This window comes from Artemia franciscana, chromosome 10 (assembly GCF_032884065.1).
Source record: "Artemia franciscana chromosome 10, ASM3288406v1, whole genome shotgun sequence".
Taxonomy (NCBI): Eukaryota; Metazoa; Arthropoda; class Branchiopoda; order Anostraca; family Artemiidae; genus Artemia; species Artemia franciscana.
The window spans coordinates 10,824,828-10,839,405 of NC_088872.1; the positions used below are offsets into that span (position 1 = coordinate 10,824,828).

At 35.0% G+C, this 14,578-nt stretch overlaps 2 protein-coding genes across 4 annotated transcripts in view; one reads left to right on the forward strand and one right to left on the reverse strand.

Annotated features, from left to right (window-relative positions):
* LOC136031772 (glycogen [starch] synthase-like) overlaps positions 1-14,203 on the forward strand; it is a 94,884-nt gene extending 80,681 nt beyond the window's left edge. For 2 of the 3 annotated variants that reach the window (XM_065711528.1, XM_065711529.1), the window contains one exon: positions 12,068-14,203. In XM_065711528.1, coding sequence (XP_065567600.1) covers positions 12,088-14,139 — 2,052 coding nt within the window. In that variant the 5' untranslated portion in view covers positions 12,068-12,087 and the 3' untranslated portion in view covers positions 14,140-14,203. Of the gene's footprint in view, positions 1-5,145; positions 5,199-12,067 lie in introns of those variants that run through there. The other variant, XM_065711527.1, reaches the window with a different exon arrangement.
* Positions 1-14,578, reverse strand: part of LOC136031773 (FMRFamide receptor-like) — a 173,784-nt gene that overhangs the window by 118,455 nt on the left and 40,751 nt on the right. The window lies entirely within an intron of this gene.

Below are 14,578 nucleotides of genomic sequence, written 5' to 3' on the forward strand. Positions count from 1 at the left end.
TTTAAGTTTTAAGGTTTCTCCTCACTTTCAGTTGAAATAACTTGTTTTTTATTCAATTATTAGTAAAGACAATTATTAGTAAAGATTGGTTCAGTGAATATCTTAAAAGTGGAATAGCCATTGCCCAGGGTGTTTTTTCACAATTGTCAAAAGTTTGGAAGAATAGGAAGATAAATCTCCAAATCAAGAATAGAACATTGGAAGCTACAATGATGACAGTGGTCAAGTACGGTTCTGAAGACGTTGGCACTCCGAAAAAAGGAAGAGGAGTTATTAGATGTTTTCCAGAGAAATGTTCTAAGGATCGTTTTGGATACCCGACTGACTGGCCGTATCTCAAACAGGAAGCTGTACAAAAAATGTGGTTTAATCCCACTTTTTAGGGCTATAATGAGGGAAAGGATGATATATTGAGATAGCTAGTACACGTTCTGCGAATGAAGAATGACAGATTTCCAAAGATTGTCCTTGTCGGGCAAGGGCCAAACAAAAGATGGGTTGTCCCCGAATGAAGAGGGAGAATCTCGTAAGGAAAGATTTAAGGAAAATAGGAATTTTTGAGAGAGTGTAAAGAAGGATGTTGGCAGAAAAGAAATAAAGGAAAAAAGATGACACGTCAGTGCTACCCATGCAGAAAAGTTGTTTCCCTCGTTGTTTAAGACAGGGAACTACATGCCTCCTATACAGGATTTTCAGCTATCGCAATTACAATAATAAGCTTTTTGTTTCGATCAGATGCAATTTTTTAGGTATTTTAGGCTGTTTTTCGGAATCCTCATAAATTTGTTTTTGAAATAATATTTTACTATTAAGGCTAATGGAGACAATAGTTACCATTCCCGAATCAACGGCAAATGAGAATTTTTTCTCACTAGCCAGTTTTCCATTAAAAAGCTGTCTGCGATTTTTGTTTATTATGGCCCTTGGTTCGGTTTTTACTAGACCACACCCTCGGCCCTGCCTACTAGGTCATTTTAGGTTACTATAGGTTGTGGTTAATTCTATACTAGGTTGCAGCTTTGATCATAGTTGTAGCTACCACTGTAACTTTGACTGTTATATTATCGAAGATAAAAGAAATCGATAATAATGTATCATTCAGTACACACTTGAGAAAAAACCGGTTTTATCTGTCTGTATTAAGAGAATATTAAACTCAGTGGAAAATAAGTGACGGGTGACAGAATAGATTGGACTTGTATAATTGGGACTATATATTTGCACATCAAGGGTGGGGGTGGGGGTAAGGTTTTTGTACAGCGTGAAGTTAGAAGACAATTTTACTTCGTAATATGCAGAATAACTGTAGCTAACACATTTTGAATGCCAATATACTTTACCCCTCACCTAATGTGCAAATATATAGCCCAAATTTGTTTGTAAAATGTTATATTTTCATGATATTTTAGTATATTTCATTAGTATTAACCTAACTTCACTTCTCGAGTGTCAACTAAATAATGCACGAGTACCAAAAAACTCTTACACTGGAGTATAATTCACAGCAGGGAAGTATTGGTATTACTAGAGAAGGGGAATGGTTCAAAATCGCAAAAAAAAATTGTTGATTACTATTTTTCAAGTTTCCCAAGATTGAAGATATTAGAGCGATTCTAGAAAAAAAACTAAATCTATAGATAGATTTCGACAATAGCCCCAATACAAAATTTAACGTAATGGTTTTTTTTTTAGAGAGAGAGAGAGAAATTTATTGAAATATATTGAAATCAACAAAATAACAAAAACACGAAATAACAAATACTAAAAATTTCAGTCAATTTCTCTGTCTCTAGAGACTTTGATGAGGTTTGTTTTAGAGTCAATTCTCATTACTATTTTGTTTTTAATCTTTAAATATGCAGAGCTGACCTAACTTTAACTAATAATAATTAACCACTTAAATACACATTCAAAAATACTCATTTACATTTTGATCATCTACATTATACAGCTGGAGCGTAATCCCATTTTTAATGATTTTACGAATTTGTTGAAGAGGGGAAGATATTTATCCGGTACCCACGAACCAAAACACACTACGGTTTTATTACTTTTATTTCAAGCCTGTTGTCTGACAGACTCTTTGGCTAGAATATGTACAAAACATATAATATTTATAAATGTAATATACACAGGATCTTACTGAGACAAGATCCAAAATGCCTTCAGGAGCCCTTTCATGTCAGAAACAAGAATTTTAATTTATTATTATTATTTTTAATTGTAAATCTTATTTTTCAAATACAAAATTCACAATAGAAACCGTTTCGTATTCTCAGAATACGACAGATCTCTAGTTTGAATCAAAGTTAGTCTAGGTAGAGATACTTTTCGGGACAAAAACCAAGACAAAAAAAAAACGTACTATAGCCAAGTTTCTTAACGCGAAACCGAAACTCAGATAATTCCCTAGTATATTTAATATCGTAGCCACATATAACCAACATTTAGCCTGAAACCTAATATCTTAAAAATAACCATCTAATGCTCCCCCCTTGTGCAACTTTAGTTATTGTGTAGGCAACTAAGCTTTCTTCTTTCTTATTTAGTTACTAAAATGGATGCTGAGCGTCCCTTTGAAAAATACAATGGCTCAAATTGTCAGAAGCTATTGGCTCAATATCAACATCACCAATACTTTACTCCACTTCCAGGCCCTATCCATTCCTGGTACCGATCCTCCCTTCACTTTCCTGATCCTCTTCCACAGTTTCTGTTCCTTCATATTTCCTTCCTTCATTTACTACTATAGTCAGCTTTTAATAGTAGATCCATAAATCCATCCAGAAATGAAAATTTCTAATTCAACGATTCATCTAGCCTAGCTTCTTCAAATCTTCCTGCCAGATATTTAGCCCAACTTTCAGCTGAAGAAAACGAGGATAAAACTCTCTTTCCGAGACCCTCAACAGATGTCCTCACTGGCTTCAAAAATTTCACTCGAAACGGTTTTACTAAATACATCCACAGCCTTCTTCTAGACCAAACTTACTTTTCTTCCTCTCCCGTAGTTCTCTGTTTTCCTTTCTTTTCTAATGGTATATATTATAATACTCACCCCTTTTCCCGTGACAGAATATCTTTTAAGCTCTTGAAAATTTCCATTACTACCCTTCTACAATTCTTGCACTTCCTCCTAAAAAAAACTATTGCCCAGCGTAGAATTAATCCTTACCAGAGGCAAACTAAGGCCTAGGTAACCTTGCACGTGCCTAGGACACCCTAATTTTTTTGGGTTCGAAAATAAGGTTTTTAATTTTTTGCAATTTATTCTTATTGAAAAGAAAACTTGACATTCATAATGTTTTCGCTCCAGAATCTTCCTACAAACTTGGAAGCCTGGCCTTGATATACCTACCCTAAAGCCAGATGGCGATCCTATTAGCTTTTTCGCCTGCGTTGGCAAAGTCTACGAGAGTGTCTCCAATAAAATATTTTAACAGTTCCTGGAATCAAACGACCTTCTAGGCGATCCTCAAAATGGATTCCCCCCGGAAACGCTCATCATTAGACTGCCCGGCATCAGGAATGAATCGAAATTCTAGCAATGTGATACGACATTAGGCTATTGTCATTCGACATTGATAGAACTTTCTATAGAGTATGGCATCGTAACCTGCTAAATGCACATAAGCTGTTTGTGGATGTCTGTTGAAAGAGAGAGCTTTCTTTCTGAACGTTCACTGCAGGATGTCCTCGACAGTTTTATTTCTCGCGATAATTCAGTGAAAGTAGAGGTTACCCATGGCAGTGTCCTGGGACCTACGCTTTTCTTTATTTACATAAACGACATGGGTGACAAAATCGCAAGCCTTTTGCCTAACTTTGCTCACGATTCCACGATATACTCAGCCGTTCCAAAACACGAAGACCCCAGACATGCCTCCCTTTCCCAACAGATGGAAAAACTTAAATTTCCGATTTTTAAAATTGAAAAGTGTTCTGATGCGTGTATGATCAACTTCAATGCATCGAAAACAAAGGAGCTTCTTATTACCCAATCAAAGCTGCCACATGAATACCCAAACTTCATTTTAAAAAATGAAACTATAAAAAGGGTTGACGAGCCTCGTCTTATGGGGATTAATTTCTCCGTCAATCTCTCTTGTGATAACCAACTTGATTGGGTGAGAACCTCCTGCGCAAGAGAGCTGGGAGTTGATCTTGGTTGCGAAAACCTTCTTCTATCCAACTCGATTATTGCATTATACAAGACCTGCATCAGACCCATAGCTGAATATGTATGCCCGTTACATGCTGGTGCTCCAAAAACACTGTTGGCATCACCCCAGAAGATCCAAAATAGGGACAAGAGGCAAGCCTCTAAATAAAAGGTTTGACACAGCATCAATGCCTGTTTTCTCAAAGTACATGAATTTGCCTCTCTCAGACGAGCTCTCTCCCATTGCGCCCCTCTCCTCTTTGTCTAGCCATCAAGGTAGACACGAAGGCACATAGCTTGGCCCAATTATCTAAGGCGGACATGCCAAGAACCGAGTTCTTGAGGAACAGCTTCAATCAGTGTTGCACTTCTCTTTGGAATGATATACTTGGGGAAATTATTCCTACAAATTCCTTTGTTGACTCCTTCAAAAGAAGGCTCAATGGACATTTAAAACCTCGAGTTTCTGAACAATGTGAATGAATAACAGCATATCAGATACCTTTAAGTACTTGGCGCCATGAATATTGGTATAAATGAGAGTTGCAGCAGCATATGTAGCCGTAGCAATAGCAATATTATCACCAGTAGTAGTAACAATAGCATGCATAATGTGCCGATTTGGTTAGTACAAAATCCAATGTAATTTTGGCTTAATGTTCTAAGCTGCTCATAAAATAATGATGATCCGCCCTTTTGACAACCTGCTTATGAAGCTAAACTTCCCCTCAAAAATAACCCCCACACCCTTTATAATTGTATATACGTTTTTCCTCCATCCCCTTCATAGATTTTAGATTTTTCATTAAAACCATGGCATTACCAAAGCCGAACTTGCTCATGGAAATTTGTTGCTATCATGAAATAACTTATGAATTATTGATTGAATACATCAATTAGTTATGAGAATAATCAGGTTAAAATTTGAATTTAGGTTTGAATATAATATGATGAACTGTCTTTTATTTAAGTCAGTCTCCATTGGAATATTGAATTAGACACACTAACTTTTTCGTCGTTTTTACTGAAACATAAGGTAAATTGTTGTTTTTATCCGATCTACATACTTTGGGTCTCAGTTCAGTATTGTGATATGATCCATTAAAAATATTTCATGAAACAGTTCTGTAGACATTTGAAACTTTAACATGTACTTTTCTTGGGTAAAATTGCTGAAGAGGGCCTTTTGGCAAACAGAAATAGTTGAGTTAGGTGAACGGAAATTCCACGAAAGGCTCAAGATTTTAATAAAATAAAAAACAAACTGTTATTCTTCAAGAATTGGGACAAGAAGTCAAACCTTAGCGCAAAATTGGTCTAGGTGTTACCAACCCCCAGAAAATACCCCCCCCCCCCTATGTTGGGAAAATATTGTTTTCCCAATTTGATAATTATTTATTAGTTTGTTTTTTTAGTTGACCGGAGAAGTGCTAAGGAAAGTGGAAAAAGGGAATTTAAACACCAGATGTATCTTAAAAATTTAGAAAAATCCGCAACTCAATGATTGCTGAAGAAACTTTAGTAAAAAAATCTGTAATTTTTGGTAGTTGTAGGCGCCAAATTTAAAACCAAAAGAAAAAAAGAAATGTATGTGAAAAATCATCAAAACTAAGCCAAAAACATGGCACCAAACAGGTTAAGAATATATAGTACGAAATTGAGTTTTTTCATTTTAAGTTTTAACATTGTTCTTTACTTTTAATTGAAAACCATTTTTTATGTATTTTCTCGTCGTTAAAAAATACTAAGAAATCTTTCCCCTCTATCTTTGTATGCCCCCCATCGACAATTCTTGAATGGAAAATTAAACAAGGAAAAAATTCCTGCGGACCCTTTCCACTTGAAGATTCTCCTTGCTTTGACCTGATTTTTTTTTAACATTAATTTCTTATCGTTTTTCAAATAAGGACTGAAATCCCTTGCCCCACGGCTAACTGAAATATTAACGAATGGGAAAATCGCTTCCATAAAGTGACTGGCGTTTACCTCCCCCAGAAAATACCCCCCCCCTCAGAAAATAGTAATCGCGGAAAATTTTCCCTCGGAAATTATCCCCGGGAAAATACTTCCCCCACGGCTGGTTTGTTTCCAATCACTTTCGACCAAAAAAAAGACCTGAACTCTCAATTTCTTATCTAATGAGCACCCTCAGAAGCTTCCGTGACTACGGGGTAGCGGTGAGGGATAAGGAAGGGGTAGTCCCCTTTCTACACGGAATAAGTTCTGCTCATTTTGGGGTTTATGGTACTATTTACTTTTATAACAACATTGAAGACCAGAAATCATAAGGGTGTAGATATCAATTTCATATTATTGATGTGTTTTTTAAAGTTTCTTTTGTACCCCTTCCCCAAAAAGCTTCCCCTGATTAAAAATCTCGGTTACGGCCCTGGCTATCATGCATCAAATTTTACCTTCACCCCCTCGTCCCACCCTTAGAACTATATCTGTGTTTTTCTGAAAATTAAATGGTAGCTGAGATGTTTTGGCACTAAAATGCATCCTTTTTGGTATTTCCCTCTCTCCCAAACTACAAAACAATCAGACAACCCCGCTATAGAAGTTTCATTGGCATTTTAAGTTTTGTCGTTAGGTCATTGCTCACAGATAGTATATGGTTTTGTGAAACTTGCGGACATGTGACGTGGGGGAATTTTCTACAGGAGAGGGGATTGTCATGGGGAATTTTCCATGGGAGCAAGTTTTTGGAAATAATTTCATTTCAGCGAGGATATACCTTCCAAAAAGTATATCAAGTAAACTATATCCTGCTATAGCGTAAGACCTAAAGAAAATGATGCAACACCTTCTTTAGCTTTTGGGAAGTGAGGGGATAATAGATTTTAAATGAAAGTATTGTTCAATTTAACCTTCTATGAGATGAAACTGAACTTTAGTTCCACAAAATTTATTCTAACTAGGACTGAGAATGATGTTGGGACCATTAAAAAAATTGTAAAACATATTGAATGATGAGTTAAACACAAAGAAAGTTTTTTAAGGACAGAGAAGGGGGCGACTGCTTAAAATATTGCTGTATGTATGTCAATGTTTTTTATATTTTATTTTGTACTCGATGTTTAATTGTTGTTTTCAGTAATTTTTCTTTTGTTTTGCCATGGACCTGTGGCTTTTGTGGGAAAATATTCATCTATCCCTCTATAAACATTTATCTAAAGAATCATTTAAATAAGTTGAATCATCTGATGTTCCATGAAACAATGAACAGTGGTATGTAAACAGAAAAAAGAAAATATAAATTGGTTTTTAGGCATTTTTTGGCTGTTGGTTATAAAACTAAAACTAAAATTGTCACTTGAGATCAAAAATAAAAAAAAATCTATATTTTATAAATTCAAAAATTTATATTTTGACATCAAAAAAAAAAAATTCATTTAAAAAAAATAAAAATAAAAAAGTTCCAAATTAGTGGACATGTATTCGCTTTCCCTGCATTCCGCTCCTGAGATATTGTATCTGTGTTATCAAACAAATTGGATTCAGTTAAACGCCATTCATTCAGCTCAATAGCAGTAGTAGAAAGAAAAGCATATAATAAATAGTTCCAGTCTCAAAGAGTCGCAGTTGCAGTCAAATAGTTGGTGGCAGCAGCACGAGTAGTATCATTAGCAGTAGCATGTACACATTTTTGTTTAGTTCAAAACCCTTTGTAAGTTTCAACTAAATGCTCGAAGACGTTCACGGGATATTACTGATACGCCCTTTTAACAAACTACATACACTGTTTTTACGTAGCTAAACTGTCCTATCAGCAATTGCGCATTCTCCCTAAAATTTTACATAGATTTGTCCCCAATCCCCTTCGTAAGTTTTAAAATTTATGGAGGAGCTCATGAAAATTTTAACATATCATGAAATCACTTATCAATTATAAATCGAATACATCAATTAGTTATGAGAATATAATTCAGGTTAAATCAGGTAATCAGGTTAAAATTTGAATATAATTAATAAACTCTTTTACTTAACTCGTGCCTTTATTGAAATTAAATAAAAAAAAAGTTTTCTTAACTGAGAGTAAGGAGCATTAAAGCTTAAAACGAACAAAAATTACTTCATATATGAATGGGGCTGTTCCCTCCTCAACACCCGGCTCTTTACGCTAAATTTTTCACTGTTTTAAAAAGTAGATTTGAGAGAAAGAGTCAAATTTTAGCGTAAAGAGCGGGGCTTTGAAGAGGGCTTTTAAGTTTTGTTTTAAGTTTTAGTGTCGCTCCCTTTCAGTTAATAAAACATGTTTTTTTTTATTTAATTTCTGAACGATTTTGAATTAACGCATGTTTTGAATTTGGCTCTCCGCACATGAATACTTATAACGAAATTTACATTGCATTTCTTTTTTTTTGCTAAATGGCTTTCCTTAGTTTTGATCGGAATATTTTAAGAAAAAAAGAGTGGAGGAGGAGGCTTAGCTGCCCTTCAATCTTTTGATTACCTAAAAAGGCAACTAGAACTTTTAATTTCTTACGAACGTTTTTATTAATACAAATATACGTAACTTCCGAAATAACTTTCGTAACGAACTTTTATTTTCGTATATTTTTATTACGTATATGAAGGGGTTTGACCCCTCTTAAATACCTTGCTCTTTACACTAACGCTTAAATTTTGTCCCAATTCTTTAAGAATTACCCCTGAATCATAAAGGCCGTAGAAGAAATAGTTGAAATTACTAAATATACTTTAGCGTAAAGAGCAGGTATTTAGGAAGAGATGAGCCCCCCATATGCGTAATAATTTCCGTTTGGTTTGTTTTAATGCTGCTCCTTATTTTCAGTTGAAAACTTTTTCATATTCATCTTTTATTGTTTTAAATAATATTAGAAAATCCTCCTCCCCCATCATGGAAACTATCTCCTCCCATGACTAATTCCTCCATGGAAAGATCCTCCCATGTAGCCCCCTCCCCTCAAACTCCTCCCTATCCAAGAAAAAATTCCCCTGAAAAAGTCTGTACACTTCCCAATAACCATTACTATATGTAAAATATAAAAAAAAAGTTTTTTCAACGGAAAGTAAGGAGCGACATTAAAACTTAAACCGAACAGAAATTACTTCGTATATGAAAGGGGATGCTTCCTCATCAACGCCCCGCTCTTTACGCTAAAATTTGACTCTTTTTCTTAGCTCTACTTTTTAAAAAAAACTTTAGCGTAAAGAGCGGGGCGCTGATGAGGAAGCAGCCCTTTTCATATACGAAGTAGTTTCTGTTCGTCTTAAATTGTAATGTCGCTCCTTACTTTCCGTTAAACAAACTTTTTTTTATTATTTAATTTCTGAACGTTTTTGAAACAATGCATGTTTTGATTTTGGCTCTCCGCAGATGAATAATTAAAACGAAAAAAGGAGCGGGGAGGAGTCCTAGTTGCCCTCCGATTTTTTGGCTACTTAAAAAGGCAACTAGAACTTTTAATTTTTTACGAATGTTTTTATTTGTAAAAAGTATACGTAACTTACAAATTAGCTTACGTAACGAGCTTCTGTATTCTCATGTTTTTATTACGTATATGAAGGGGTTCACCCCCTCGTCAGTACATCGCTATTTACACTAAAGCTTAAATTTTGTCCCAATTTCTTAAGAACGACCCCTGAATAACAAAAGCCGTAGAATAAATAGTTGAAATTACAAAAAAATGCTTTAGCGTAAAGAGCGGGGTATTAGGAGGAGGTGAGCCCATCATATGCGTAATAATTTCTGTTCGTTTTAAGTTTTAATGCTTCTCCTTACTTTCAGTTGAAAAACTTTTTCATATTTATTTTTTCATCGCTTTTTTTAAATAATGCTAGAAAATCCTGCGCTCCCTTCCTGAAACTTTTCTTCCCCCATGACAGATTCCTCCAAGGAAAGTTCCCCCGACATATCCCCCTCTTCTCAAACCCCCCTCCCAACCTAAGAATCCCCCAGAAAACATCTGTACATTTCTGAATAACCAGTACTATATGTAAGCACTGGTCAAGGTTTGTAACTTGTGACCCCTCCCATGGGGACCGTGGGGGCGTAAGTCGTCCCCAAAGACATATTTATAAGGTTGAATAATTTTCTAAAATAAGGCAAATATTCTCAGGCTAGTAAATTTTGATGGGGAAGATTAAATTTGATGAAACTTATATATTTAAAGTCAGCATTAATATGCGATTCTTTTGATGTAGCTATTGGTTTCAAAATTTATTTTTTAGAGTTTTGGTTACTATTGAGCCGGGTCGCTCCTTACTACAGTTCGTTACCACGAACTGTTTGAAACACTACAAAGTTTGTAACTTGTAGCCCCTTCCACGAGGGACTGTGAGGGAGTAAGTCGTCCCCAAAGACATAGTTATTAGGCTTTTCGACTATACTGGACAAAATGGCCATCCTAGAATTTTGACCCGTTGACTTCAGGAAAAAATGAACGGAAAAATGAGCGTTGGAGGGGGCCTAGGTGTCCTCTAATATTTCTGGTTACTTAAAAAGGGCACTAGAACTTTTATTTTCCGTTAGAATGAACCCTCTCGCAAAATTCTAGAACCACTGGGTTGATGCGATCACCCCTGAAAAAAAATAATAAAACAAACACGCACCCGTAATTTCTTGCAAAAAAATTGAAATTCTACATTTTTGTAGATAGGAGCTTGAAAACCCTGCAGAGGAGTTCTCTGATACCCTGAATACGATTGTGCGATTTTCGTTAAGATTCTATGACTTTTAGGGGATGTTTCCCCCTATTTTCCAAAATAAGGCGATTCTCAGGCTCGTAACTTTTGATAAGTAAGGCAAAATATGATGAAACTTTTATATTTTAAATCAGCATAAAAATCCACTTCTGTTGATGTATCTATTAGTTTCAAAATCCCATTTTTTAAAGTTTTGTTTACTATTGAGTCGGATCGCTCCTTACTACAGTTTGTTACCACGAAATGTTTGATATTGAATTGGAAGCATTAATTTTTCATCCAGAGTCCAATCCTCTTCAAAATATTTAAATACTGTGTGATGATCCATCAAAAATCATAAATACTTAATTAAAAAGTGTTGTGTAAACATTTTAACTTTGAAATGCAATTTTTTTAGTGAAATTCTGCATGAGAACCTTTTGGCTATCATGAAAAATAGCCCAGTTAGGTAAATGAAACTTTCAGGAACGAATCTAGGATTTATTTTTTTAAAGCAAATTTTTTCGGTGAAAGTAAGGAATGACATTAAAACTTAAGGTGAACAGGAATTATTTGCACCATATGTGAAAGGAGCTAGCCCCACTTAAATCCATTGCTGTGTACTCTAAAGTTGTACGCTGTATGTGTAAATCCATTGTTGTATACTCTAAAATTGTATTAATAATTAATATCTTCACATATTCCGCTTCTTTTTAAATTTTAGTACTTTCTGATCAACATTATCAATCACTTTTGTATTATTTTTTATATCTGGACAAAGTCAAAAAATGTTGTACTTTTTTAAAGATCAGTAAGAAATTGTTGTATTATTTTCATGATAAATTTTGAAACCATAGTTAGAATATACTAAATGAAAGTAGTTTATTATTTAGCGTTAGTTTCGTTAATTAAATGATATCTTCACATATTCCGCTCCTTGTTTTAATTTCAGTAAGATCTTATGGACATTATCTATCATTTTCTATTATTTTTTTTATCTTCACGAACAACATCAAAAATGCAGTACTTTTTGAAGATCAGTAAAAAACTGTTGTATTATTTTCATGATAAATTTTAAAAGCACAAAAAAATGAAAGTAGTATATTTTTTAGTGATAGTGTAAAATTTCTCGTTAATTAAACAAAATCTTCACATATCCCGCTTCTTTTCTTGATTTCTGTAATTTCTGATTGACATTTTTTATTTTTTTTTTATTTCATTTTTGTATTATTTTTATATTTTTTCATTTTGCAGGCACCACAATTCACTGTAATATGGATCCAGTCAGCTCAACTCAAAATCAAGACATAACAGAGCACGTCAAATGTCAAGAGAACTGCCAACATCCTTCAAATGTAAAATCTCATGTTTGGACCTTTGAATGCGCATGGGAGGTGGCTAATAAAGTTGGAGGAATATACACTGTCATCCGTTCTAAGACCGGTCTCTCTGTTGAAATGATGAAAAACCAATATGTCCTCCTTGGCCCTTATAAAGGGAAATCTTCTAGAGAAGAGATAGATGAGTTTGAGTTTTCTCCAGGTCCTCTATATGATGCTGTTTGCAAGATTCGTGATGCAGGGCTGCAAGTACATACTGGAACTTGGCTTGTAGACGGAAATCCTGTGGTAATACTATTTGATATCGCTTCAGCATCGAATAAAATGAACTATTATAAGCAGGAGCTTTTTGAGAAAACAAATATTGGCATTCCAGACTCTGATGTGGAATCAAACGATTCAGTTTTATTTGGCTTTATGGTAGCACAGTTTCTGGCTGAATTTAGTAATATCTTAACTACAATTGAAGCTGATTCTTCAAAAATAGTGTGCCACTTCCATGAGTGGTTATCTGGAATAGGTCTAATTATGCTGCGGCTATGGGAAATAAAAGTAGCAACAGTATTCACAACCCACGCAACACTCCTTGGGCGCTACTTGTGCGCTGGCAGCACAGATTTTTATAATAATCTGAACAATTTTAACATTGATATCGAAGCTGGAAATCGGCAGATATATCAAAGATACTGTTTGGAAAGAGCTGCTGCACACATGGCACATGTTTTTACAACTGTGTCAGATATAACAGCAATGGAAGCTGAATGTCTGTTAAAACGAAAGCCAGATGTAATAACACCAAATGGTCTAAATATCAAGAGATTCAGTGCACTACACGAATTTCAGAACCTTCACGCAATTAACAAGGAAAAGATTCATGATTTCGTCCGAGGCCATTTTTATGGTCATCTCGATTTTGATTTAACTAAGACCCTCTATTTTTTTATTGCCGGAAGATACGAATTTGGCAACAAAGGAGTTGATATTTTTATCGAAAGTCTGGCGAGACTTAACCACTTGATGAAAGAATCCGGTACTGATGTGACAGTGCTTGCGTTTATTATTCTTCCAGCCAAGACCAACAACTTCAATGTTGAAAGTTTAAAAGGACAGGCAGTTGCAAAAAGCTTAAAGGATACTATAGAAAATGTCCAAAAGAATATTGGCAAGAAATTATTTGAATTATGTTTGAGTGGCCAAATGCCTGAATCTGACGACCTCCTTTCTAAAGATGACGTTGTCCGTCTTAAACGATGCTTGTTTGCCAGCCATCGGTCCCTCCCACCACCAATCACTACACACAATATTGCTCAGGATGATACAGATCAAGTACTTAATGCACTCAGACGATGTCAGCTTCTGAATAATTCCTGGGATCGGGTAAAGGTTGTCTTTCACCCTGAGTTTCTTTCGTCAACTAATCCTCTCTTTAATCTGGACTACGAAGAATTTATTCGAGGATGTAATCTTGGCGTTTTCCCCAGCTATTATGAACCATGGGGATATACTCCTGCCGAGTGCACAGTCATGGGAATTCCGTCGATTACGACAAATCTCTCTGGTTTTGGATGTTTCATGGCTGATCATATTGCAGACCCTGAAAGCTATGGTATACATATTGTAGACCGTCAAAACATAAGTCTTGACGAGTCAATTAATCAGCTCACCAGGTACATGTTGAACTTTACACTTTTGACAGAAAGACAAAGAGTAATTCAGCGGAACCGAACTGAACGTCTCAGCGAAATACTTGACTGGGAGAATCTTTTTATTTACTATAAAAGGGCAAGACTTATGGCTCTTAGTACAGTTTATTCAGACACTGTCCTGGACAACGAAGAAGGCTCTTCACTTGCAAGACAACCACACCCTGTATCTGAACCTGAATCTTCCAGACCTGTAACTACCACAGTTCTTGGCAGTCAAGATGAAGTTGATAATGAAAAGGAACTAGAAGAACTTGGAAACAGAGCCAGTAGAAATATATAAAAAACATTCTTTGTAGTTTTACGATGAGTTTCGTTCAAATAAAATATCTTTTAGTTTTATACAACATTTTACTTTATCACAGATAAGGTCATATTGGTTAGGACAATTGTAGTAAACGGTGTAAGTTTTTTTTATTAATTTTTACTTATTTATTTACTTTTTATTTGCAATAATTCTAAACATACAATCATAAGCAAACACAGGAGTCTCTCGGACATTGTTTTCTTCAGGACGATGTAGGTAAAATTGAGTAGCTGTAGCATACTATAGTAAACGGTGTTTTTTTTTTTTTTTTTTTTTTGTAATGCAATAACTTTAAACATGCTCTCATAAGCAGACACAGGAGTCTCTCGGATATATTTTTTTTCAGTGAATACGCCTATCTTTACTACTGAACAAATGTCTTCAAAGTTTAGAAAATATAAGAACTACGTTTGTT